This window comes from Chlamydotis macqueenii, chromosome 10, assembly GCF_036417535.1.
Source record: "Chlamydotis macqueenii isolate bChlMac1 chromosome 10, bChlMac1.mat, whole genome shotgun sequence".
NCBI classification, from domain to species: domain Eukaryota; kingdom Metazoa; phylum Chordata; class Aves; order Otidiformes; family Otididae; genus Chlamydotis; species Chlamydotis macqueenii.
Window position 1 is genome coordinate 12252309 of NC_141565.1, and position 26179 is coordinate 12278487.

Below are 26179 nucleotides of genomic sequence, written 5' to 3' on the forward strand. Positions count from 1 at the left end.
AGAAAAATACCCAGTGACAAGCTGACCATAAAAAAAAAAGCTTTATTAACCCTTTTGCACCAGCAGTTCTTCAGGTATCCATTGCCAGCAATGGAGTTCAAGCCAAGTGATCAAATTTTCAGCCCCAAGAGGATAGCACTTTACATTCACTTACAAAGCTGAGTGAGGTACATTTTCAGAAGTAGAAAGATTCTGTTGCAAGTCCCATAAAAAGATGGAGCGTTCCTCGGCCATTTTAATAGATTAAGAACTTGTATGGTCCTTGAGAACAGAATAATGCAGGTATTGGGAGCTCGAGATGTCTCAGCTTCCAGAGAGAGAATGGTGACCACTACTGCAAGACTCAGTAGTCCCCCCTCAGCATGATTCTTCCTCAACCTCTCTACGTCCCAGGACTGGACTCCATGCTGCAATCACAGCTACCAGGCAGAAGATCTCATCTACCAGTTAGTTTGGTTTGCAAACTCAACCTGAAAGGGTTAAGTGATTCCCTGGACTGAAGATGAGAGGAACAGGGAGACCTCAATGCTCACTTAAGCTAAAGATAGAAAAATAAAACTGGTTCAACCAGAGGATAAAATACTGCCTACAAATAAGGATCTGAAGTTGAATGTAACCTGTATACTTTTTTTTCTGCCCAAGTCTTCAATCCAAAAAGCATTTATCTGGACACATACATAGTTCAAAAGGCACAGGAAGTAAAAGCATTTCTGAATGACCTCGTGTGAATTCAACATCAGTATAACTGTAAAATAAATAAATATGTGCAAGATTAGAAAGATCACAACGTTCTTCTGCATGACATATCTTATTTCGTAAAAAAAAAATACACATACGTGCATACACACACACCCCATCGAGAATAAAAAACAGTACATACACCCTTTTATCAAACTCCTATACATAATTTTATAGGCATTCATTACATCACCATAAGAAACATTTAAATTACTACCTTAAAATGTAACCAAAGGGTTTGTTGGTTTTTTTTTTTTTCTCCTATACAAGTCTGTAGTTACTTAGGTGTCTGCAATCCAGATAAGTACAGTACATACAACTTCTCCCCCCACCCCCAAGAGAAACTGCAGTTTTTCAATGGGGTAAATCTTCCTAGGTAACAATTATTTTCCCCTCATAAAATACTCTGATAACTGCATATTCTGTAAACCAGTCGGAAGCTCCACGTGCATGTGACACTCCGGGATATCAATAACAAGTGTTAACAGTGCTCAATTGGGGGAAAAAAAAAAAATAGTGGCCAGTTTACAGGTAATGTGGCAGCAGTTTATAGATGACATAAAATCAAGGTGCTTAAATTTATGTGACGGTCAACATTCCTCCCCAAAAAGGGAACATAAAGATAAAACGAACCTCTCTCAGATGCTGTTGGACTCTTAGCTAATCACTTACAGTGAGTACAGTTCTATTGCAGTTTTGCTTTTTCAAGTTTTGCTGGAAGAATTCAGCAAAGTATTTGGGACACAGGAAAAAGAAAGGGAGAAACTCAACATGAGCTACAAAGTGATTCACAGCTAAGTTAACATTTAGAATCTAGCTTTCTAAACCAAAGATTTTAGAGCATCTCATTTTCATGGCATAGGACATTGGTTTTGTTACACGTGACACTTTATTCCAGTTCTCTGCCAAAACACAGGGGCCAAAACAATTTATTTTTGTGCGTGGAAAACACTTGCGAATTTTAGCTCTTAATTCCTTGATGCCACTGGATCCAGCAGGAAACCAACGGACGGAAAGTTTTAACTGTCATAGGCAGGACTATAAATTTGTACTTGTTAGCTGTAGAATACTTGCTTTCCTGTGAAAACAGTAAATATTACCTCAGTTTGAAGTTTAATACAGTACTTCTCCCTGAAACAACACTGTACAGCAGTCTGCCTCAGTCTCTCCAACCACCAGGCAGACAGGTTATCTTACACAGGCACATCAAGTGGGATTTACACTTTTTAAGAAAATCTTTCAGCTACAACTGTCCTTAGCAAGTTGCAAAGAGTGCAATCACAATCCAGTACTCCTAGTTTTCATATTTCCCTTGGAAAAAGACCCACACAGTTATCTCACTCTGTCAAGACATGATTGCCCAATTTGTTTTCAAGTAACTGTTCTTAACAACGGTCATTCCAGATCCTGTAAGTTTATTGTGCTTCCAGTGAACTGAGAGTTATCAGAACCTGCATCATCTTCAGTGGAATTGTGTGGCTCCTGTTAAAGCAAACAAACAGCAGGAAGAGTTCAGTGCTCTCACCTCTAGATGCTTTTAACGCTTATCAGTAAGATTACCTTGACATTTACCGAACACCAGAGAAATGCTTTGAATGGTTTAGAGGAAATCCAAAGCTTCCTAATTTGGGGGCTCGCTCAAACAGTGCTGCTACAGTTTTTCTTTGGAACACTTCACATGAGCATTACTAATGGAGCTAAATTTAAAATCACCGTGGATTTAAAATAATTTGCTTTTTCTCTATTAACTCTCTACCTTGGCCAACAATCATAGTACTCGTCTTTCTAGATTTATCACAGTAAGGTGCTCCTCTCAAATACAAAAGCTCTATTTTCTATCCAGGAGAAGCACACTTGGAAAGAATAACTGCATCGCAGTTTATCAAAACCAAAGCCCCACATGGTCAAGTAGAAAATGTGATTACTGTATATGTTAATCATTCATTGCTGCTCAGTTCTCAGCTGCTCCTACTCACTAACATGCATTTTACTGGAACATCAGATAACAAAACGTTTAAGCAAGAAACTATATGAAGCTTTTTGTGTTCAAACAACACTGCCACTCGGTAGCTAACAAGGGCAGGTAGTGAAACCACAGACTGTAGAAGCAAGGAGGCTTTTTAATCTCACTGCCATTCCCATATAGACACCGCTCTGAAATCAGGGCTCAAGATCTTATTTCCCACTTCCCACCGTTCCTGTAGCCTGTTACGTATCAGTTCTGATCCTCTTTCTTGACCCATTTAATATCTGCAGGATAGGATCAGGAAAACAAGGCTAGGGCACTGCAGTAATAAATGAGTAACATTTAGTTACTCATTACTCGGTAACAGAGGAACGAAAACAACCACCTATGACGAGTCAAAGGTTGGTAGTATACACAAGACAAGTCTTGCAGTGCAGCTCTCTGGCTTACTACTTCTTGTGGGTGAAATTAAACTCCCAACAGAAAACAAGGGATTTTCAATAGGCAAAACATCAATGTTCACCATGAACTGTCTTCACATTCAAGCTAGGTAATAAAACTCAACAGCTCTGACATGCTGTACCTGAAGTATGTGAACAGGTAAATCCACTGTAAGCTGAGAATGTGATGAGGAGGACTGAGAGCTCAGTTGAAAGGGCAAATCTCCCTCTCCCGCGGAATCATCCTGTGAGTGAAGAAACATGGTGTAATTACAAGACTCCCAAGCATCTCAGCACAATATGGTAAACTTCACTCAGCCTCACAACCTTTAAAAATCTCATAAAGCTACTGCACTGTACTAGTAAGGCCTAGATCCACAAAAGATAAGTGGAAAGCTAACTACCACTTAAATCTGAACCTAGTTTGGTGTACAACCTATTATCCTATCATAATCAACTTGGAAAATAGGCAAGACCTGAAAAGGAAGGAACATTTCATCTTCCAACAAACAAAACACCCAGAAATTTGCAACAAGTTTCATCCCATTGTGTGAAGCTGATACTTAACATAAAAGTTACAAACGTCTACACTCATCAAAAAACTAGATGGATGGAGAACTCTGTCCACAGCTTTCTCCATACCACATGTTTTAGAAATAGAGTGGAAGAAACTTACCCTCCCTCTGGATTCTACACAGATATACACCTGGCCAAAAGCCTATTATCCACCATGCTCCACTATTCAGCCTACATTGATTACTAGGTACTTTAAGAAAAAAAACCTTAAGCTTTATTTCAACAGTTTAGAGAAATAACAGTTTAGACTGAAACTTCATTTTGCAGGAATCTTTTCATGTCAGTCTCATTTACCTTGCAAATGAGAGAAAGGTGGAATAATGTAAGAATTTGAGGGGGTGCCAACAAAGAAAACAACTGGAGGAAAAAGTCATACTCCTGTGCATCCCCTAAGCTAATGCATGCTAGCAATCCTCTCCCTTTGCAAGAAAAATTACCCCATACTTTGGGCCAGGAATATAGCATCTATTGTGCTCCTCTCATAACTGCCTGTCCAAACTAGGAAATTCCTAAGGCCCTGAAGGATCACAACTCTCATATGCAAAATGGAAGCTTGCTAAAAATCTTAGTTCCACCACAGTGTTTCCTGCATCAAGTGAATCCAGCCCAAGAAGCTGAACGGGATGTTCCCCGAGCGCCTGTATGTTCCAGGCTGGACTGAATATTAGTGCAAAACCGAACAAAAACACCTTACCCATTTCCACAGTGCATCTGTTTGGGCCCCCAGCAGTCGTATGATTGAACCAGCTCTGTTTTCAGATATTTCTAGATCTCTCTAAAGCTAGTTTCATAAAAACTTCCCCAGACAGTGCTTCTTGCAGGTAAATGCTCTAATGGACACTGCAGATCTCAAGATCCCATCTATGGGCAGTAGGCACCTGAGTTCACAGATAGTCAGATTCTTCCAATAAATGTGCCAGTTTGGGTAAGAGAGAAGATGAGCATGTTTTTCCTCCTCTGCTCTTACCTGAAGAAGCTGAATTTGCACATACTGGGCTCCAGTGGCAGGGTCCCTTATTGTCAGTCCTCCATTTGGCAGAACTATGTTGCCACCCAGTCGACTGCCAGGAGTGGATGAGGACAAGTTTGTAGGGCTTACTTTACCACCCTTGCTTTTCCTCTGACCAGAGCCAGATGACCCTAAAAGAGAGTAATTTTGACATTTAGATGGCCAGAAGGAATTTGTCAAAGTTTCCTGCTAGCAGTTTTCAATTTTATGCAGTTATTTACACTACACAGCAAATGCCTTGAACAGTGCAATATGATTAAGCACCACCTGATAACTGCTAAAAGGCCAGGCAGCAATCAGCTGATGAACTCCAACTGCTGACTGAGCATTTTACACGAATGCCATTAAAACCACATCACAAACTGCTAAGCTTAGGGCTCACCCCTGTGGTAGCACAGAAATATCACCATATTTGTGGAATTACAGAAAGGAATCAGGAAGTAAAATCGCATTTTCTATTTTTAATTTTGCAACTCATTTCCTGGGAAGTCATGTAAAATGAGCATAGTGAAGCTCATCTATTTCCAGAAAGATATCAAAGACTGTTGGGTAGAACAAGCTACAAAAGTACAACTACCACATCCTTAAGTATTTTTTTTTTGGTTTAAAACAAGATAAACCAGCTGCTTGTATCACAAGCTGAAAACTAAAAACCTAATCAAAATTAATGCTGTCAGCTGGTTCAGGGGTTTGTTTTGTTTTTTAAATCTACAGTGAACAGAAGGCTTGGACAACCTTACCCTGCACAAGAACCCTCTACATGGCTAAAACCCAAGAGACAGGTTTGAGTATTTGTAGACAACTAAGAAATAAATTCCTTAACACTGCATAAACACTGTTATTAAGTGAAACACAGACACAAACCAAATCCAGCTGATGTTTTCATTGTCAGTACTGAGTAAAAGAAAACCCATCAGGTAAGTCCAAAAGCATAAACAACAGAAAGCAAAGTGACTTTTTGTTTGTTTGTTTGTTTTAGTAAGAAAATAAAAAGCAGATGAAGAGTTGGAGGGATAATGTCTTCTTAATAACCATGAAACACGGCAGATTTCTTTGTAAACTTACTGTGAATTTGCTATTCCACAGAATGTGATTATCCTGAGTAGCAGATGGTACATCACATGTATTATTATTTTAACTAGCAATAACCCTGATGGATATTTAACAGTGTACTCAGATACCAACTCCCATTTCACTGCCTAAATCCCTAAATAACTGTATTAAGTAAACCTGACAAAATTAATGGCTTCTCACCTGTGCTGCTCCCATTCCCTTTTTGTTTTCTTTTCTTGGCTAGCTGAATGGCCCTGTAGTCTGTTCTCGCAGACCCACTGCTCTCCTAGTTAAAAAAAAAAAAAGTCGATGCAGAGTTTTTTGAATGCAAGAACAAACCATGACAACGAACACAGACTAATGAGTTCTCAGTTGCACTTATCTTTTACACTACAAACACTGAAATCCAGTTTCCCACGCTCTTCTGATTAATTTCAACAAACTCCCTGTACATACTTAATATCTGGAGTTCAACCCAAGAGGAAATTGGGTCCACATTTACAAGCGTTCAGATTTTAACAGGATAAACATTTACTTTGTAATGTAAATAAACAGCTAAGTCTGCAGTAACATAAAGCAGAAAGAGAAGAGTACTTAAAATGGGAATGAGGACTGAGATGAACATTCTTCAGTTACTCTTCCAGCCCAAATCTTTTCCTGGAATGAAATGCACAAGACGTATTCTTGGGTATTCTTGTAAATTCCATCACTTCCTCAGACAGATTGCCACTTAGTTTTTAATCCTTTGTTTTGAAAGGTTCTCCCTTAACTCTCCCCACCAGAATTCCAGTATTTCTTAAGAGAACTTATCACCACAGTGAATCTATTTCTGACAACACACTATTCAACGTAACATTCTACATCCTTCACCAAAAAAAAAGCCAAAATGCATCATCTGCAAAATCTAAGAGAAAAGTCTCCCTGTAAACAGCAATGGATATCCCCAAAGTCAGGGTGTCTCAGTCATCTAGGGATACAATGAATACAATTACTGCATACCAAAAATGAGCTGCCAGTCACTGTACCAAGATCCATTTCTTTCTGTGCACTGTAGCTCCCTGGAGGGTTGGAGAAGACAAACTGTGTCACTACTTTGCTGCCCTCTTGTTGACCAACAACATCTGAGCTAGGAAGCAAATTCCGTTCAATTTTAGTTGGTGTTAGTAACTCAGGCACATTGGTACCGCTGAGGCTACTAGAAGGAGTCAAAGTGGCTGTGTCGATTGTTAAATTATTGCTGGATGTCAAACCATGCACATCTTGACTGGAATTCCTCACGGACAGAGACGCTAGTGAACCCAAGGCTTCTGCATTGACAGTCTGTACATCATCCAAATTTAAAGTGCTTTGCTGTAGAACTGTCGCACTGGTTCCCAGCAGGAGAGAACTGTCCAGGCTCTGCGGCATATCACTGCTAGCCACCAGTATCAAGGGATCAACTGCCTGGCTTAAAGAACTGGTACTGACTGGCAGACTTCCTCCGAGCGTTGAGCCCACCGAAGCAACATCGATCGTGACAATTCCGGAGTTTACTAGCGCCATGTCTGTTGCAATTCCAGAACTGTTACTGGACACGTTGGAGAACAGGGATACGAGGTCTATGTTGCTCAGATCGCTCTGTCCTGGACTAGTGAGTTCACTGCTAGGTGTGAGGGAGCTGGTTGCTTCGAGCTGAGTTAGGAGATCTGGAAAAGAAGGGTTTGGTTGTAAGATAGACTTTTCATGAGACAATGGGGAGGAAAAACATGAATGATCAAAGGAGGAAGCTTAGAACTCTAGATTCTTAGCCTAGTAAAACACTTCCCAACTTCCCTGGAAGTAGATTTAAGGAACAGCAGCTTACTGAAATAAGTTCACTCCTTTACTGAGAAATTCCAGTTACAAAAGCACTTCCCAAAAGATAACACTAAGGCAATCCAGACTAAGTTAGGTTGTAGAGGAGTGGCAAAAGGAGTGGAAAGTAAGTGCTTTTAGTCCTTGCTCATATTTTACAGACGGCGTGGAGAAGGACAACCTCTACTTCATTTAAAAAAAGCTGCAATTTCTTACAGCTTCACACAGGTCAAGCTCACGTCTCGTTTTCTGACACTCAGTCACAGGTCCCACTGAAAATTAAGGGAGGAAAACCAACTCCCGTCTCAGTGAAGATTCTGCCGTTCATATCGATGGGGTTCACATTTCAACATCAGTAAATGCACATTTTCCTTAATAAAACATTTTGTTTTTCCACTGCACCCTCCTATAGTTTGAAACAAATACTTTACCTGGGCTGAAGTTATGCTGTTTGACCATGTGTGTCTTCATACTGTGTTTGGAAGTGAACACTTTATTACAGCTGGATACAGGGCAACGAGTCTTTAAGGAGTCCACATCCTGAAGATGTTTTTTGGAGTGAATATACAGACTACTTCGTGCAGAAAATTTTGCACAACAGCCTGCAAGAAGATATACAAGGCTTTAAAGTTTCATCTAGTTTCAGGTTTATGTTCATATTTAGTATCTTAACAAAACAAATCAGAGTAGCTCTGCAGAACTCTATTTGCTATTTCACAGCACCTGCGCACGCGTTCAGAGCAATCAGAAGAAAGCCAAATATGCATTTCCTCGTTTTACCTCAAGGACATCTCAGTGGGTAGGACAGTTCAATAACCTGTTTCTGACAACAAGAAAATCTTAAATCATTCAGCATAATGCACAACCTTTCCCCGCTATGGCATCTTAAATGTAAACTCTTCACGATGACTGCTGGCAAAACCATGAAAAGGAGAAACAATCACCAAGCAGAGCTGCTTTACTTTATGAAGCAGAATATTCCAAATCAGACTCAAAATCTTTGTTCCTGGAGTCCTACTGAAGCGATGGAGGTAGTGCTAAGAAACCCACAGAGCATCAGCGAGGCTCCCTGATGACCACAACAAACACCACTCACACGGCCATCTACCGTCCCAGCAGCAGAGAATACCACAGCACAACCACTGAACACTCATGCCATGTCACAACAGCAAAACACGGCCTTGAAGGTGTTGGACAGGGCCACTTTTCACTACTTCTGACTAATCAAGTCAAAAAGCTGAGCTACACAAACTGAATATCAGAAGTATGATTTTCCTGAACAAAGTAGTCCTGTTCATCATAAAGACAAAAAATTTAAGCTAAAGCACGAACCAATGTTTTCTCTGCAATCCACAAATTTCAGAATTATCACTCATTCCATTACAATGTCTTCTGTTTAGTTTTACATGTTCAAACTCTGTTACAAGACTCACTCTAAATCGTTCCAATCTCCCTACAAGCTTGCGCTTGGGGAAAAGGCACACAATCTTTAGGCAATATACACACCGTTACCAGTTAACACATACAATAGTTGAACAATACCTTCTACGGGACACTCAAATGGTTTTGTACCAAGGTGAGTTATACTGTGGCCTTTCAAGTGTTCTGCTCTTGTGAAGGACTTCCCACAGCCTTCTACTGGGCACATAAATCTCCTGTCATCTTCGTGTTTCCTACAAGGGAAGGAAATTGCCATTGGCATGATTAAATCCACTGCTGCTTCAGTACTGGAAGAAAAGCAAACAAACAGCAAATTACTTAGGACAACATAATTAGAAAAGGCTACCTCTTATGTCTCAGCAGCTTGGACATACTGGTGAAAGACCAGCCACAACCTTCAAAGTCGCAGATAAAAGGCCTTTCACCTTAAGCAAAGAAAAGTTACATTAATAATCTAATACAGAAATACTCACTGCTACTGGAAAATCTCAAGACCTCTTAAATTGAATTAACTTAAGACAAGAAGATTCAACCACCCTCTCCTGCAATTCACTTTGGAGTACTGTCCCTTCCTGCTTGTACGATCTGAGTCTTCTCTAACTCAAGGCCATCCCACCTTTCCCTATGCATGATGGAGCATAGATAATTATCTATCCATCTCATATTCATCTGAGCTATCTTGAAGGTGCTTCAATAACCAATAATAGCATTATCCAGAACAGGAAAAAAAAAAAAAAACCATTTCAAACTGTGTTTCTGTTTTCACAACCCGTGATTAGATGTTGATTACAATACAGTGAAGTTTGTGAAGTTAGTTTCCATCACGTATAGGAACTTTCACTTAACAATAGTGACACATTAAAAAACAAAACAAAAACCAGGAAACAAAACCCACACTGTAAAGCCATGAAACCAGAGGACAGCAGCGAGTACACATTGTCTTTAAAACATTAAAAAGCTGGATTTCAGCTTAGTAGTGATCCCTGCAAGTCAGGAATGCTTGCTAGAGTTGAAATTTATTTTCTTGCTGTTCCAAACCTTGGTACATACATTCTACATGAGAGTTTTTGAACCATTTGTTTTGACCAAGATTAAAATTTACACAATGCTTTGAATGCCTATGAACTCAGGAACAGAGCTGGGATAATTTTTCTGAACAGAGTTCACGTGCCAAAAGCCACAACTTTGCACTTCCATAGCTACTTCACATCTGGCAAGTTAATTCAGTGGACTCCTACTCCCTAGAAGGCCAAGAATCGATTGTTTTCACTGACTCCAGATAAGTCATGTCACCCTTTCTCTCTCCGATGACTTTCAGGTTTTTCAGCAAACTAAAGTCCACTCTCCACACATTGTCTTATGTGTACTTCCTCAGGTCACCCTCAGGAATACCTGTGTGACTCCTCATGTGGATTTTCAGTCGGCAGGCTTTGTCATACTGCTTGTTACAGCCAGGGAAGGAACAGGAGAACTGCTCTTGCTCTCTGAAGTGGGCTCGATTATGGGAGAATAATGCACTCACTGTGATAAACGTTCTTTCACAGCCTGGGGAAAGAAGGGAAACAGTGCATCAGCTTGATACAAAACTGAACTGGGAAAACTGCATTCTCTGCTCCCTCCCAACTTTTCCTTCATGATCCTCTTTTTTTTTTTCCCAGGATATGACATCCTGGCACATGGAAAAAACATGCAATGCAATCCTAAACTATATTAATCCCAGGGATTACAATTATTTAGCGAGGTCGGCTATCAAAACACGTACAACCTGTTTAAGGCATACCACCGAAGACTTGTGCTGCAGCTTTAAGGTGTTTTACCACACCAGCACAAAGCCACAGGTAAGCTGACCAGCCAAGCTGCAGCATCCTCCAGCTCCCAAACTTTCCCTCTTGATAACCGATCTGGCCCGGAGCGGGGGCCTTTCTCAATACTCGGGAGAGCGACCCGAAAGGAAAGGAGGGGGAGCAGGGAGGGAAAGCGAGCTGCACGCTCAGGGATGAGATCCCATCCCTACCCGGACGAGCTATTTTTGTTGGGGAGGAAGACGAGGGAAGGGAGGCAAGCTCCGGAAGCCCGGCGGCGGCTTACCGGGGAAGTCGCAGCGGTAGGGCCGCTCGGGCTCCAGGTGGCTGCGGCGGCGGTGGGCGGCGAGGCGGGCGGCGCTGGGGAAGCGCTGCCCGCACGCCTCGCACTTGTGCGCCGCCTCCTGCTCGTGGGCGCGGCTATGGGCCCGCAGGTTGTAGACGGTGGTGAAGCGCTTGGCGCAGCCCGGCGCCGAGCAGGCGAAAGGCCGCAGCTTGTCGTGCGAGTGCAGGTGCCGCCGCAGTTTGTAGGCCGTGGCGAAGGACCATGCGCAGCCCGGCACCGGGCAGCTGAAGGGCCGCGCCGCCGACCCCGCCGTGCCCCGGCCGTCCTCCCCGCCGCCGTGAGCCGAGAGGCGGTGCAGCCGCAGCTGCTGTTTGCGGGGAAAGGCCTCGCCGCAGCGCGGCTCCGGGCAGGGGAAGGCCGGCGGCGAGCGCGGCTGCGGCCCGCCCGGCGGCTCGGCGGGGCTGGCGGCGGCGGGGGGCGGCGGAGGAGCGGGCGGCGGCGGCCCGGAGCCCGCGGCCTGCTCGGCCCCGGGCCCCAGCGTCAGGACGCCGTTCTCGATGCGCACTACCAGGCTCTGGTTGTTGATGGTGATGGTCCCCGAGAAGGAGCCGTCCTCCGCCCCGCCATCGCAGCCAGCGGGGGGCGGCGGCGGAGGCAGGGGAGGAGGAGGTGGCGGCGCCGCCGAGCCGGGGGCCTCCTCCAGCGGCTCGGCGGGCGGCGGGCCGGGCTGCGTGCGCCCCGCTTCGCCGCCGCCCGGACCGGCCTCGGCCGCGCCGCGCACGACGTTGAAGACGAGCAGGAGCCCGTCGTTGTCGGGCGCGGGCCCTGCCGGCGGCACGCAGGGGCTGGGCGCCGGGCTGACGCCGGCCTCCGGCTTCTCCTCCACCAACAGCACCGGGAAGCTCACGTAGAGGCCCGACGCGGCGGTGCCGGCGGCAGAAGAGGAGGAAGCGGCGGAGGCCGCCGGCTCCCAGTCGGGCGGCGGTGGCGGGCGGCGCGGGGCGGCGGGCGGCGCAGCAGGGCCGCCATGTTGGGCGCCGGGCCGGGCCCGGGCCGCCTCCGCGGCGGGCAGCCCCTGCGTTTCCATCTTGGGGGTCCCTGTAGCAGCGGCTGAAACCGGAGCCGCGGGGCGGGGCCGACGCGGGCCAGCGGGGAAACCCGGAGCGCGGCGTTACGGAGCGGGAGCGGCGCAGGAGGCGCTGGGGAAACCCGGAGCGTGGATTTTCGGAGCGGGGCCCGGTTGCCGGCGCGGCTCATGCGGGGGGACAAGGGCTGCCCCGGGGCCACTCGCCTCTATCGGCCTCCCCTTTCCTGGGGGAAGGTTGCCCTGATGGCTACCGTACATTGGCGAGCTGCTGCACAGCGGCTTCTACCTCTAATTCCACTCGATAGCCAAAGGGGCAGAGCTGGAATTACTTCAGATTTTGGGGGTTATTCAGCTATCTAAGAGCAAGGAAGAAGCTGTGCCAGAGCAGAGCAATTCTAAGCTTGCAGCCACAGTGGGAGAGTTGCAATAGGTAAATACTTTAGCAAAATAGCCCATGCACCTACACTAGAAATATGAAAATTGCATTATGAACCAGCCTGGAGCGATGCATATTTTCTGTTCCAAGCGTGGCCGTGCTTCTGCCTCAGCCAGGACGATCAGACTGGAGAGAGTGGGGACTCGAGGGAGGGAGAGCAATAAGGAGTGCTGCACAGCGGGGAGCAGCTGCCAAGAAGGGAGGGGAAAGGGACAAATAGAGACAAAAAGAGGTTATCTAAAATGATATACCCTTGCCAAAGTCAGTTGAACCTGTGCAAAAAAAAAAAAAAAAAAAAACAACAACAACAAAAAAACCAACCTACTAATTCAGCTAACACAAAAACTTCTTTTCTTTTTTATCATTCTTGGGCAAAGCGTTATTTGGGAGAATGTTCAACTGCCTTCTGGCTCTCCAATACTTAAGGAGAGGGGAAAATTATCTTGTATTTGCTGTGAAAATGACACTGTGGGACTGAGGAGCAGTCCCAGCAGATGGTGCTGTGATCCTTCCCCTGGGCAGATTGCTTTCTGATGAGCAATTTTGCATCAATCTCCAACAGCAAGGATGGGAGACTGCTGACCAGGCACACTGAGCTCCAGGGGAGCTGGTACCCTTGCCATAGAGCTGTAGGTAAACCCAGAGCTCCACTATGAACCTTCACAGGCAGCTGTGCAGAGCCTGAAGTCTCTGGGTTCTTGAGCTCAGCCTCCTCTGAAATCCCTCTTACCCCACTGCTGGCTGTCACTGGGTGTGGGTCATTCCTGTCCTGGGCTGCCCCTAGCCATTCAGCTCTCCCTGTGGAGGTCTTGGCAGTACCTCTCTTCATATTCCTAGGAAAAGAAAGGTCTGCTCAGGAGTTTACTGCTTAGCTTCAAAGATGTCAAACCTGAAGGACAAAAGAAAACAAGAGGAAAAAAAAAAAAATCAAACCACAAATCCCTTAATGTTTGCCACAGACTGGAGAGATTCATCAAACTCTGCCTAGGAGAGCTAACAGCTCTCTCGTGTCCCAAGCTTTAGACCTCAGTGGTTTTTACCACTGTATTTACAGATATATGAGCATCCTGCATGAGTTACCCTTTGTCACCAAGCTCTTGTGTCTATCTGCAACCAGGCACAAACTTTTCAGGACAAGTGTCTACATTTTGGGGAAAGCAATATGGTACTAGGATGCATAGGAAGAATGCTTCAGCCTGTGCCAGGCTTGAGACCTCACTACAGAAATGCACCTCTCTATCCACTGTCTGGATCTGATGCAGTGCCTACAGCTGCATGGCTTGAAGATTGCTCTCCCTGTATTGGATTTGTCCAGCAGTGAGCAGCTACCCAAAAATGACATCAGCATCCCCACAGAACAATAGCCCATTCACAGTCCCAGCTTCTCTGCAAACAAGTAGACAACAGGTAGAATGAGGCTCAGCAGAGCTCGGAAAGGGAGTCTTCACACTGGTCTTGTTTATGCTTTCTGTGTACTGGAAACCACCTGCTATTTCATCCCAGGCAGTAACTGGTTACTGTTTCCCAAAGATACCATAAACCTCAGTCAATTCACATTTAAGTGCTTGAGATATGCAGTTAAAAGACCAAAGTAGATTTAAATGTATACACATGACTATATATACTTCATAATTAAAATGAACAGTAGTGAGTGGTCATAAATATGACCAAGTGCTCATCAGTTCATGACTTTTCTGTAACCCATTTTGCCTTCCCATGCTACCTTGTGAATAAAGAATTTATAATCTCAACTTCAACCAGTAGCTCTTGTACAGCATTCATATATTCAGGTTCTATGTCTCCCTACAGCTCATCCAGAGTTATAAACTCGCAGGGACTTGAGTGGCATTCAGTACTGGCATACTTGCAAGGTTCTGTCCTCTGGTCAATAAAGCTACAAGGATGAAAACAAGGTGACCTTTTTGTCTGGAATGTGAAGGTGAGCATGTTGGTAGGTACTCCAGTACTAAACAATGCAAAGGTGAAGAATTCATAATAAATGCTTCTTCAACATTTTTACGTTGGTGGATTTTCAACTTAGAATTAAGATGAATTTATGGAGCAGCTCTACATTCCTTAGTACAGAAAAGCCAGTGTATTTTCTGGTTGTTCCTCATGAGAAAACAGTTCCCTGGTGCTTTTGGATTATGAAGACTGGAGTGGTTTTGTACAGTACCAACATACTAACTTTGGACCCAATACTGTGTGGTTATTAATAATAAGTAATGCATAACATATGTCAAAGCAAAGGCTGTCAAATCTGGCTGACAACTATTCACATCTCAATCACATAACTTGGCAATGTGGGTGGTTTTTTTCCATAATATAAATTAATTCTAATCAACTGCAGATTGCACTTCACAGAAGGTTCGGTTACAAGCAGATGCCAGGCTCTCACTATTCATCTGGAGACATATGCAGTACGTGGACAGAGTAAATAACTGATCTGTGATTCAAAATAAATGGTTTCCTTTACTTGGCACCAGAGGCATTACAGAGTTGCAGAGTGTGCTTACCCGGCAAGTACGACAGTTGTATAGTTTCTTGAGACCCCACAGTCTTGAGGACTGCAGCTCATCACACGTCATCTGCCGCAGCCAACGCAGGTTTACCTGTGCAACCCCGTTCCCTTCCAAGGGGTAACGGATACAGTGCTGGAGAGACTGAGTGACAGACCAGATCAAGTCCAGTACACTGTGCACACTGAGGGAAGGGATTGGTGACAATTCTGCGTTCATGTCTGAATGAGGCCCAAATGCAAGGGCCATGCTTAGCATGAGACGTCATAGCTAAGAATTATTTTCGTATACATGCACATATAGATAGATAGATAGATGTGTAAAATATGTTTCTGTAAATATATAGGTATGTATCTGTCAATATGTATGTGTATAGGGGGTCAAAGTAAGCCTCAACTTCTGGTTCAATGTCACAGATGATTAAAACAAAATACTTCAGTGGTTACTGTTGGCACAAATATAATAGGTAGGTTCAGGTGCAAAATACAAGGTTTCTTTCAGTTGCATCTAGGCACGCTGGGTTGTGTGCCTTCCTAACTCTTCCTAGGAAGGAGAAAGGAGAGCAAAAAGACCTTTCTATCTCTATTTTACTTTATAATCAACTTCTGTGTGTGAAGGAAGCCTGCACTATCTTGTCCTCGGTGCTTTAGTTTGCTTCACATAAGTTGTGTTTTACTTCAGAAGGAAAGTCTACATGATCATTTTGTTATAGTGCTTTATTAATTGCACCACTTGGATATGAGTGGGCGAGTAGCTCTTTTTTTTTTTTTCACTAAAAAGCAGCAGCCAGCACTAAAGATCTAGATTTTCTGGAGGTCTCCATCCATTTAGAAGCTGCTCAAGTGCAATAGGCTTCTACAGAATAATTTGTCATTGCGAGGCAGCAAAGCGCACACAACATCCAATTCCGCAGAACAGCACCATCTCAAACTGGTGCAGAATTTGTCTCACACTAATTTATCATGATTTGTTCCATACTTTACTGGCCTTGCTGTAAGATGTTTAGAAACAGTCTAGCACTTGCTGTCCTTAAGCTTTTCCACCCACTTCCTGGCACTGCATTCTGTTCCTGCTTGTGGTGAAAACCTTCAGTGAAAGTTTTAGGGAAAAACACATGCAGGCTAGCTGTACTTCACCAGTTACAGTTTATGTGTCACTTTCTAGTGCGATCACCAAATGCTCTTATGGCAATATAGAAGAGCTTGAGTCTAGCACATGTACTATCAGAGCATCATCAACCAGCTGAAAAATAAGTTTGTTTACACACCCACATGTTTGGCTACTGGATTTTGTGGCTCTTTGCTGATAGCAGCAGACTGAATTAGAATGAAGAGTTCCAATTTCCACTCCACATTTGATCTAAGAGTCTCCTTAATTTATGAATTATCAGGAATATGTGGAATTTTTTTTTCATTTACTTTTCAGGGACAAAATTCCAGTTCCTTTCCTTACAATGAATAGTTTCTTATTGCAAACATTGTTCCGAATATGTTAGTGAAAAGACTTCCTGACATCAGTGGACCTGTTTGCCCCCTTAACAAGTTAAAGGGGAAAAAAAAGAAGTCACATGGAAGAGACATTTGCAAGGCTTTTATCATTTGCCCAGAGAAGAAAACAGGATGTCAAGGAAGCGACTTCAAATGCATCTGCAAGGATAACATTGCACTTGGAATATCACTAATGTTTCACAGCTTGCTCCAAGATGTTCTCGTCCACCACCTTGTGAGGGAGAGTCACCTTCAACATGGCATTCTCTTTCATTGCTTGGCAGATCGTTTCATAAGCATAGTTGTTACCCGACCAGCAGCGTCTGGCAACCTGTCAGACCAGAAAAATCAATGGGTGTAAAAATCGTGCCTTTCTCTTGCCACATCCGTCTTACACAACATGTGCAGAAACACTGGCACACAATTTCATGACAATAAATCTTTCAACCCTCTGCCAGTTTTTGCCAGTTTCTAGTTTCCTGGGTCATCTTGGAAGTAATTTTCATAATACCTAAATAAACATAGTCCTCGAAGCAGAAAAATATTAAAGTGAACATAGAATGAGTTTTTGCTTACTCCATTGGAAACATCCCAGCTGAGCATCATCTTAGCCCGTTCTTCAGCCTCCTTGGATCCATCCAAAACCAGGCCAAATCCTCCATTGATCACTTCACCCCTAAAAAATATAAACGTAAGAATTAAAATAATTCAAAGCAATCCCACAACATTCACAGGAGTTAATTTGTTCCATTGCACCACAGGAAGAAGGATGAGAACATAAAAGTGGTGCTGAATAAAAGACACTATCAGGGACTTTTATACTAAAAAAAAAAAAAAAAAAAAAAAAGAATTTAGCAGGGCAAAGGCCTGGTTTTCTGACCTGCAGCAAACCCATTCCACCTCTCTCACAATGCCCAGCTAGCAGACAGTATGAGTGCCAAAAACTAAGCTTGTGCTGCCTCTCCAGAGGATTTCAGTCTGTGCTGACCCTAGAAACAGGTAAAGAAAGGTTAGCACTTCTGAAGGTCTGAGGAGTTACCTATCGCAGGGTGTTTTTGAAGGTTAAGCTCTTCATGTTTGCTACTTTAGAGCCTGCTATACAGATTGGATCGTGAGGAGAACTGTGTACTTGTCGAAGCAGACAGATGGATCTATTTATATTCTCTTGGGACAAATGAGAGAGCATAAGTATTTTATTAAAAAAGCATTAACCACCACTTAATGCACATCTGCCTCGATCATTTCAAAAACAGTCATTCATTTCGTATGAGATACATAGATGTTTAAAGACATCAGTGCCAACTTTTCAGGAAGCAGACTTATTGGCAGAAGAAGAACAGAAATATGTTAAAACTAACAGATTATACTTAGGAGAAATACCAGTCTGGTTTTAAAAAGACAGGGAAAACACGTAGAGAAAACATCTTGTCTGATTTCAGAATCCAGCCTGCTCAAGTTCCTGTTTCGTGGCATATGGTGAATAGTGGTGAATGCAGTTGGATAATTATTCTGTTGCTCTAAATCTATGCGAGTTCTGGCACCGTAACTCAGCATCAGCAATAGCTGAGGGACAGGGCATATCGTACAACAACACATGGTACTAGAGACTCCTGACGGCGATCCCTGAAAGCAGGGTTTTGTCCTCTGTTGTTTATAGTTAATATAATAAGTTCACAAAATTTACATAGAATAACATCAAACATATCCATGAATCAGACAGGAGTTAGGCATCTTCCAGTCCAGGAGGGAATCATTTCTTTCTGTATATTTTCCGGCAGTAACTTGAGCTTCTCAGGAAATGGGGAAATGAGGCTGCATTGGAGCCTCACAGACCTGAGCACTACTTCCTGAGTCTAGAACTCACATTTTCTTGTTTTCAATGTAATGTTACTTATGTGATGTTAATTCCCTTTCACTAGTTACATACAGTACCTGTGTGCTAGGTAGGACTCTATCACATAGCTGAGCGAGGATCTTCAAGCTCCAGATCTCACCATCATGATACCATTCTGTGAATTCCCTCCATTTTACCATTATTAGATATATCATTATTACATTTTCTTCTGAAAGGCAGTTTTCTTGACACTGACAGTTCTCACAGCAGAATGTCAGTGAATGAATCAGTTTATCTTTAACAGGAAAATTTGAAACAAAGTCATGTTTTCAGTTGAGATGTTTGAATATTGCAAGCTCTGACTCTTCAAAATAAAATGTTTCTTTTTGATTGACGCTGTCAATACTTTTCAGCCTGGAGTTTAATTCCCAATATCTTTTTCCTGTGTGAAATCTTTCATTACTGCTGCTTATAGTCTCATTTTGGGATGAAAACAAACATCTGCTCTTCTTGCAAATTCTACTTTTTAAACAGCTCATGTTGTTACTGTCTTCTCCAAAAAAAAAGGGGACCAGCCTGGATGACAACATTACAAATGTAATTATATCAAGACCAGGGCTGGTTACCTCACCACATTTTGCTGCTGCTGTGTACAGAGACCAAATTAGCACTGTTCTTTACTGTCAAAGCTCCAAGCTAGAGTACACTGATGAACGTTAGTGATACCATTGCAGTGTAACCGGGACCCACAGTATGAGCACACCTCAGACAGCCTATTGGCAATATCAGACAATAAGAAAAATCAGACCTCTGGACCAGTGCTATATAAAGATATTCCAGAGAGGAAGATGATGTTCCTCTGTGAAGATCCCCTCTGTGCCCAGCATCCCAAAGAGCATCCTTTGAAGCCTAGGCATGAGCAGCAAGCGTCTGATCTCACTTGCACTCCATAAATTTAGAGCCTCGCCATTGATTTTCATTGAGTTACTCCAGTGTAAACCAGAATCACTCATCAGAAACTGTCCTACTGTCTGAAAATCACTCATAAATTAAACGCCAATGTTTGTTAGAATGGATTTTCTAGCAATACCTCTCACTTTTAAAGGGGAGCTCTCTGCCTTCATTAGCATTGTGTCACATTTTCAGGTAATTAAAGAAACATGTGGCATTTTGACCTAAGCTACCTCCTATAATTTCCAGATGTCTCCTTCTAAGGTGATCAAAGAAAACAAGGCCTCTCTCACAATCAAGATGTCACACTGTCAACAGTGCAGTTCAATTCTTAAATTGCTTCTGCCTTTTTGTTACTGCAGGTTACTCGGGCTCTGTGCTAATACACATTCTGCAAATAAATGGGCAGCAAGAAATGAATAACATTCATTTGCTGTAATTATAGTCAAGACTATGTTAATCTTAAGTCTCTCAAACAGCACATGTGATGCAGATTCCAGCTAAATAAATATTAATCCTGCTTTTTCTGTTTGTCCCACAAAGCTATAGCAGAGAAAAAGCCAAGCAGGTAAAAGGCATTTCTCTAGTCTTGTAGGAAGACATGGCAGATCTGCCAGCAGTTCCAGGCAAGCCCCATCGCTGCAGGGAGGACTGGTAGCTGAACACACTGCAATTGCCGTTTCCCAACTCCCTGAACAGAAACTTGCCAATGACAACTTTCTCTCAAATCATGTGCAGATTTGTTTATAAATATATATCAGCTTCCACTTGCACTTTTACATTTCCAAATTAGCTGATGACAAGAAGATTTTTTTTCAGGCACATAGAGATTTCTTTATGGCAAATTCAGCTGAATTTTTATCTCTCCAGAGAAAAAGAAATACAGGGTCCTAAAACCTAAAGGCATCTGTCTCTTCCAGGCAAAGAAAGTAATTTGTTATGGGTGCTGCTTTTGCTTCTTTTATCACCTTTGAGTTACTCCTCTCTCTCTCTCCTCAGAAGGCAAGGGGAGGCAGTTTTAACTCGCCGGGATGGTGCCATGATTCGTTAGGCCAAGCAGAACCGCCTGTCGTGCTGCTGCTTTCGGGGGCTCTCCAGACCACGGCATCTAATGACACAACATCGTTACCACATCTGAGTCTCAGCATGGTGGCTTATTAAGGCTCATGCAGAGACAGGCCTAATTTTCAGGCTCTGCATTCTTCACTGAAGCACAGTAATTTACTCACAGAGGGCTATGACTGCTCCCAAGAACAAGGTAAGCAGTTCCACGATGACAAGCCACTAAGCAGCCACAGGAAATGCCAAAAAGAACAACCAAACCCTGTTTTCCCACTGATACTTTGATTTCAGTGAATAGCCACATGCTAATTTTCTGATGCATTACATGAACGACAGCATCTCTGCTCTGCCTTGGAGAAGAGCTTCTTCCTAATGATGTAGCTCCTCTTAAGAAACAACTAAAACAATACAACTGAAATTGCAGTGTGGCGAGTGCCAATCTTCTAGAAGTAAGGGCAGTCTCACCATTCAGCCAATCTCTCTCTGAATTGCTCAGAGGGCTAGAAATGTGCAGGAGGGATTCACCTTACAAAAGCCAGAGAGAGAGATAACGATCATTTGTCCTTTCAGTTAAGTATTATCAATGCACAGAACATTTGTGGTACAAGCAATTATTTTAGCAATTCTAATAATTATCAAAAATATTTGGAATATTTTGCACAACACATAGTAGAAAGTGATTGTCTTTGCTTCTATTTCATAAGCAGATATTTTAAAAGGTTAAACTCATCTAAGGCCATCCACACAGACCTCGGGTGCTGCTATCTCTGGAGTCTGAGACTGAGATGACCAGAGTAAGCAAATATTCTGGTATGTATTTTCCATTCAGAATTATGTTAGTTGTGAATAAAATCCTGGCCGTGGTGGTTATCGCTGAAATCATTAAAGCCAGATTTTCACTCCGTGTGTCTAAGCTTCCAGAAAGCTTTCTTATCCCACTGTTTAATTTTGCTCTCACGTACCTTCCACTCAGTAGTTACTTCACTGAAATCAAAGGAGTTAGAATACAGGAGGGGGAATTCTCCATCTGACTTGAAGAGATATTTTCTAGATCCAGCTCATCTAGATGCGTAATAATTAAGTACCATAAAATGTCTCTGAGGATGACATCTGGCTACAAGGTCTTTGGCTTGTGGTTGTTAGCATATTCCAGAGCTGGACAGAACTGGGAGATTCACTACAGTATTTAATAGAGGGTTGTACCTCTTTTAACTGGTGACACCACAAAATGAAGACATGACTGTAAATGGGAGAGACATTGCTGGACTATACTGAAAAAACAAACCAGTACTAAAGACTGGAGTGTGGCCAGGCTCTCCTTTTCCCTACACCTCTGCCAGTCCAGAGTAACCTTTTATTGGCATATGAAGGAGATCAGTTTCCCTCTCCATACATTCCACTTCTGAGTTTAAGTATTTCTTAATTCTGCATCTTATGTGAAGGAGGTGTTTAGTCCAGGCCTTATTTGTCTGTGATCTTTTATCCTACCAGGCATAAGCAAGGAGAGAAAGAAACCAAGGGGTTTGCTGGCACCTGTGCTGTTTTGTATCAATAACCCCTCGTTGCACTTTAGCACATGGGCATTTATATTGGGGTCCTAAGGTCACAGATTTAAATACAGCTTAAGGGGAAACCTAAACATAATCCATCCACTAACACTCTGGCTGTGCATGTGTGAAGACAACTTTGGAAGCAGGATCTGTTCAAAAAGACCAGGACAGACTGTCCTTGTTTGGCAAATTAAGTTCTCCAAACTGTGCTGTGGCCAGTGTCCAAAACACTTTTTCTAGATGTATGGGCATTAATTTTAAAAGCCTGACACAACACTACACTTTACCTTAAAATACATTCTTCCAGCCCTTGTCTCCAAAGCCATCTTTCCCATGATTGTGACATTGTACTACTCCAGTAATATACACAGCTTTTCTGCAATTCCTCCCCACATACATACACAGCAGTAGTAACAGGATTCAGAGCCCAGCTTTAGAAAAATAAGTAAGTTCTTACCAGCCAACTCCACCACCGTTGTGCAATGCGACCCATGTTGCTCCTCTGAATGCATCTCCTACAAAATTTTGTACTGCCATGTCTAGGAGGGGAGGAAAGGTGTTATCATGGCTCTGACATGCTGCATTCATTTTTGTATTGTGCTGCTCACTCCTGCGACTGTCACCTTGATTATGGCTTTGAGAAGGCCGCGTTGGAGGCAGGGTTTACTCACAGCTTCTCTCACAGATATACAGTGAGCATCTCATTTTTGGGAGGAACAGGCAAAAGAGATTTTCCTCCCACTCTTTGCCCCTGCACTGGAGGAAGCAAATGCTGATTTCACACTGTGGTTTGTGAGGACTGTTGCTTTCTGCATTTGTGATCCAATTCAAGCAGTTGAACCTACCACTCTGCAGCTGGGAGATATCTCCTGAGGGTGGAGAGGAATACAGCCCTCTCCTTGGGGGCACCTCAGTCATGGAAGAACAGGCTGGACACATCCATGTGGAGGGTTTCGAAATGGGGGGGACACCTGGAAAACTACACACCTTGTCGTTCTCAAAAAGCCTGAAGTATTTTTAGATCAGAATGCAGAGTTAGCTCAGCCCTGTGCAAAAAGCCAGTCTAAAGCTTAAGAGTTGCATTTTGGGAACAAAGCTGGGATGAAAGTGATATTGGCTCTGATTCTCTGAATGTGAGGGGAATTTTACCCTGAACATGAACTGCTGAAATCACACAGGAGGTTTTGTTTTAAAAAATGTAGAAAAATAATTTAGCAGACAAATATAATTTGACTAATGTCAAATGCATGATTTCCACTGAAATGCTCACTAGAATTTTTTATGTTCACTACAATTTGTGCTAAAGCATATACCCAGAGAGATGGAAAGAGGTACACACAGAGGATAGCAGGGTAAAATTTACTGAAAATGTTTGCCCAGATTTAATTCAGGACAGATTTAATAGATAATTTTCTGTGCTTTTAACAGCAAAGAAATAAGAGACAAACAGCAATATCTCCACCAGCCACATCTGCAGACCCACAGTTGTTACACATCTGATGGAAAAATTAGTTTACTTGAGCACTAATCTATGTTAAACTCTGTCAAAAGCCCCATTATGGCATCTTTTATCTGGCATTATGTCACTTTAATAACCCAATTATCATAATTACAGTGCTGTCAAGAGGGAATGGGAGAGAAGAAAATCTCCATATTCTAAAAACGTACAGATTTCTTCCTCAGCCACTACTGTTATAAGAGCGGAGATTGCACAAGGAGCATGGCAAGTGGACTAACGATGTAATAACATCCTGCTCGTTGGTTTCAATAAAGGTCACTAACTGTGCTGAAATACACTTTGCAGAGCAGGGATGACCCATGTTTGCCAGGGATCAGGCTGAGGTATTTACTGTAAAACAAAAAGAGACAGGCAAACACACTGGAAAATTCCTGTGTGCTGGAGAGGAGCCAATTTCACCCTAACCAGCTTAAATGTAGTGTTGAAACAACAGGAAAGAAGGGAGAGAGGAAGACCTAAGATGTTCTTTTACCAGAACCAGAGGCTCATCTGGTAAAACAGAGTTAGGTCTGGTTTCAAAGACCAGTGAAATCAGTGGTCAGTAGGCTTTAGGTAAGCCCTTAGAGAAGGCAAATTGTTAATGTAAATCACAAAGAAAAACACATAGCATAATGAGTAATGGGGTTTTAGCAAGCCTTGTTTCTATAGATGTCTTCCAAGGGCATTGCCTGAGGTTTGCTTAGGTTGTTAAGCTCTTTGGTGGAGATATTACTTTGGATTGCTCTTCTCTCTGCAGCTGCATCATTTTCTCACAGCTTGTCATAACTAAACATTGAGGCATCTATCCATCTGGTCTATTAGAGCTAGACAACATACTCAGAAAGTGTTGAAGTGGGACTGACAGACACAGCTAAAAGCCTCATTTAATCAGGAAATCCAGTTAAGATAGCAGGGAACTTTTGTCCTTAAAATTGAGCCATAATTTGATTCTATTATGAATTCCCATAATGGAAGTAATTCAATATGCTCAGCTATTTCTATCATAATTTCTCCTTCTACAGCAGCTTGTACCCTCCAATCTCAAACCACTTTGTGGCTGTCAGTTCATGACATGCTGAAACACTACTGGCCTAAAGCTATTATCGTAATTTCCACTTTGGATGGAAAATTGAGGAAGATTTAGCTTAAAAATTGCTTAGTCCTTCAGGCATTTTTTTCAGGTCTCCAATCTGATATTTCTTGGGTTATTTTTCTAAAGCACCATTTCACAAACTTAAAAGCAGAGTGTGGTTAGTTCAGGTCAGGTGTGCAGAATTAAAGGCTCCTTTTGTATAGCAAACCTCCATGATTTGCCCACAGTCACACTGTGAATGAGCAACAAGGCTTGGAGTCTAATCCAGAACGCCTGACTTCCATTCTTATGCTTTTACTATCAAATTATGTTCCCTTATGACCAGAAAGGTTCCTTTCAAACTCCAGACTGTTTTCTTGAGTCCTCAGGAAGTGAAATGAATGCAGCTGTGAATCTTTTTGCTTTAAGCAAAGTACTATTACAGGCCTGATTTTGATTTTGTGGATCCCAAGGAAATAAGGCTGTAATTCTGCTCAGATCACGTCTTTAAGACAGTGAGGTGCAAAATTAAAAATACAAACAGAAGATACAGTCCTGAGATAAGCTGCTTTCCATTTACATTCAGGTAAAGCTGGTGCATTGTCATTGGATTTTCAGCATTGTTCTGGACCTCTGCTATTTAACTAGCTCCACATTCACATTTGTATCACAGTTAAATCCCACAAAGCTTCTCAGGAAATCTGATTAATTGGGATTAAAGGGTTAAACAGAAATATTTTTTACATGTTGCATAAAAACCCAATTTATCTTTTAAAGCAATTTCCTTGTTTGCCCAGACAGACAAGCCTCAGTCACTCTGCTGACCTGCACAAAAGGCTGATCCATCATAAATGTTTGACGTTTCTCTGTAAGGACTGTCGGTCCCACTCACATCATGGTGATCTCTGCTGAGGACTACTGGAGCCTGCAAAAAAGTCAAGGAGAAGAAAATTGAATCCTTCGTGGACTGTCAATGCTACCTAAGATCATCATTTGCTGAATTCACATCTGACATTTCAAACCCCAGTTTTGTCCCCTCTCCTAAACCCCCTGAAACACATTCCTTGCCTACTATTATTTGTTATAAAACAGTTGTTCACATACTATTCATGAAAGCCACCATCCTTTCATATCTAAGACCAAGAGCTTGTTTTGGTGCCAATGGCATCCTCAAAGTAAAGCAAGGAGAAGAGGGAAAGCAGTATGGTTATTTCATCCCAGTATTTATTTTCTGAAGTTTCAAAGACATTTCAGTATGCAAAAAATCTTCATTCAAAAATAGCTCGTTTGCTGTTGAAAGTAAAAACTAACAGTAAGAAATTTTAAACTGTTTCATTCTTTTGGAAGACTTAAAGACTAAAAATAAGTGATTTCATACATCTCAAAAGTCCATTCTTGATCTGGAATTTAACTGACAGTATGACTCTAGATCAGCCTGCAGGTCTTCATTATCATTTGCCATGCATAGGGTTCGTACAAGATTAATTCACTCTTGGCATGGTATGGTCTGGAATTAGATGGCTCTGTTTTATGCTGTCAG

At 42.6% G+C, this 26179-nt stretch overlaps 2 protein-coding genes across 5 annotated transcripts in view; both read right to left on the minus strand.

Moving 5' to 3' along the window:
- Nucleotides 1-22: 22 nt before the first annotated feature.
- On the minus strand, nt 23-12254 carry ZXDC (ZXD family zinc finger C). 4 transcript variants are annotated; one of them, XR_015259551.1, is made up of 11 exons: nt 11144-12254; nt 10448-10600; nt 9402-9480; nt 9158-9288; nt 8047-8217; nt 6782-7467; nt 5984-6068; nt 4688-4860; nt 3288-3389; nt 2080-2220; nt 23-1816 (listed from the first exon to the last, which is right to left on the minus strand). XR_015259551.1 is itself a non-coding variant. In XM_086755565.1 (10 exons), the coding sequence occupies exons 1-10, from the start codon at nt 12228-12230 to the stop codon at nt 1700-1702; spliced, it is 2784 nt and encodes a 927-aa protein (XP_086611691.1). In that variant the 5' UTR covers nt 12231-12254; the 3' UTR covers nt 23-1699. The 4 variants fall into 4 exon arrangements, 3 of the variants coding, with proteins under 3 accessions (XP_086611691.1, XP_010115365.2, XP_086611693.1); XM_086755565.1 differs by lacking the exon at nt 2080-2220; XM_010117063.2 differs by having other exon boundaries at nt 23-2220.
- Nucleotides 12255-16760: 4506 nt separating this feature from the next.
- Nucleotides 16761-26179, minus strand: part of UROC1 (urocanate hydratase 1) — a 41856-nt gene continuing 32437 nt past the window's right edge. The window contains exons 17-20 of the mRNA XM_010121171.2: nt 25465-25564; nt 22527-22608; nt 17249-17348; nt 16761-17003 (exon numbers count right to left, since the gene is read on the minus strand). Of these exons, the coding sequence (XP_010119473.1) occupies nt 16863-17003; nt 17249-17348; nt 22527-22608; nt 25465-25564 (423 nt within the window). The 3' untranslated portion in view covers nt 16761-16862. The remainder of the gene's footprint in view (nt 17004-17248; nt 17349-22526; nt 22609-25464; nt 25565-26179) is intronic.

Excerpts from the sequence above, each read along its gene's own strand:
- ZXDC (XM_086755565.1), bottom strand. The coding sequence starts at position 12,230 with ATGGAAACGCAGGGGCTGCCCGCCGCGGAGGCGGCCCGGGCCCGGCCC. Across the intron at positions 8,218-9,157 it reads ATTTGAGTGTCCCGTAGAAG|GCTGTTGTGCAAAATTTTCT; the intron begins GTATTGTTCAAC and ends ATCTTCTTGCAG. Across the intron at positions 3,390-4,687 it reads TGCAAATTCAGCTTCTTCAG|GATGATTCCGCGGGAGAGGG; the intron begins GTAAGAGCAGAG and ends CTTCACTCACAG.